This window comes from Tupaia chinensis, unplaced genomic scaffold, assembly GCF_000334495.1.
Source record: "Tupaia chinensis unplaced genomic scaffold, TupChi_1.0 Scaffold144602_1, whole genome shotgun sequence".
Lineage (NCBI taxonomy): Eukaryota > Metazoa > Chordata > Mammalia > Scandentia > Tupaiidae > Tupaia > Tupaia belangeri.
In genome coordinates, this window is record NW_006204462.1 from 1,261,476 (window position 1) to 1,262,400 (window position 925).

The 925-nt window shown below is 63.2% G+C and overlaps 1 protein-coding gene across 1 annotated transcript in view; it reads right to left on the reverse strand.

The window, feature by feature from the left end:
* Positions 1-925, reverse strand: part of RBPMS (RNA binding protein, mRNA processing factor) — a gene marked incomplete at its 5' end in the record, with an annotated part of 29,303 nt that extends 28,378 nt beyond the window's left edge. The window contains 1 exon segment of the mRNA XM_014583712.1: positions 869-925. Within this exon segment, the coding sequence (XP_014439198.1) occupies positions 869-925 (57 nt within the window).

Consider the following 925-nt stretch of genomic DNA (forward strand, 5'->3'; position numbering starts at 1 on the left):
CTTCCACACCATCCACACCACGCTTCCACGCTCCACTTTCACGCTGTCCATCCCAGACTTCCACACCGTCCACGCCACGCTTCCACACCATCCACACCACGCTTCCACGCTCCACTTTCACGCTGTCCATCCCAGACTTCCACTCCCTCCACTCCACGCTTCCACGCTCCACTTCCACGTTGTACACGCTCCACTTCCACGCTGTCCATCCCAGACTTCCACACCGTCCACGCCATGCTTCCACACTCCACTTCCACGCTGTACACGCTCCACTTCCACGCCGTCCACATCATGCTTCCACACCGTCCACGCCACGCTTCCACGCTGTCTGCACTGCACTCCTGTGCTGTCTACACCGCACTTCCACGCTGTCCGCACTGCACTCCTGCGCTGTCTACACCGCGCTTCCACGCCACGCTTCCACGCTGCCCATGCTTATTTCTGTGGACGCTGCTTTCACGCTGGGTGAACTCAGGGCGCTCCTGCCATCAAGTTCTCAGCCCAGTCCTGGAGCCTCCAGAGGGCAGGACCCACGGTGCTGGTGCCACTAGCCAGGAAGCTGGGAGGACTGGCCCAGCTGCACGTGAGGTATACCACGCGGCAGGGAAGTGGCAACGTCAGCTCTGGGGACTCAGGGTGGGGGACAGGGTAAGGCAGGCCAGGGCCACTCCCCATGAAGATGGGGGCACTGCCCATGCACGCCGAGCAGAGATCCCGGCTAGCTGGCAGAGGCCCAGCCCGAGGTCCGCCAGGCCAAGGGAGCTACTCTCGCCCTGCGCTCAGCCACCGAGGACTCGGCATCTAGTGCTCCCAGCAGCCCTTTCCCCCAGCGCCTTGAGAGCTGCCGCATCTCCGACGGTCAGGGTACCTTGAACGGCCGGAACAGCAGGTAGAGCTCTCGTGGCTTGATGTCCAGGGGGAGGCC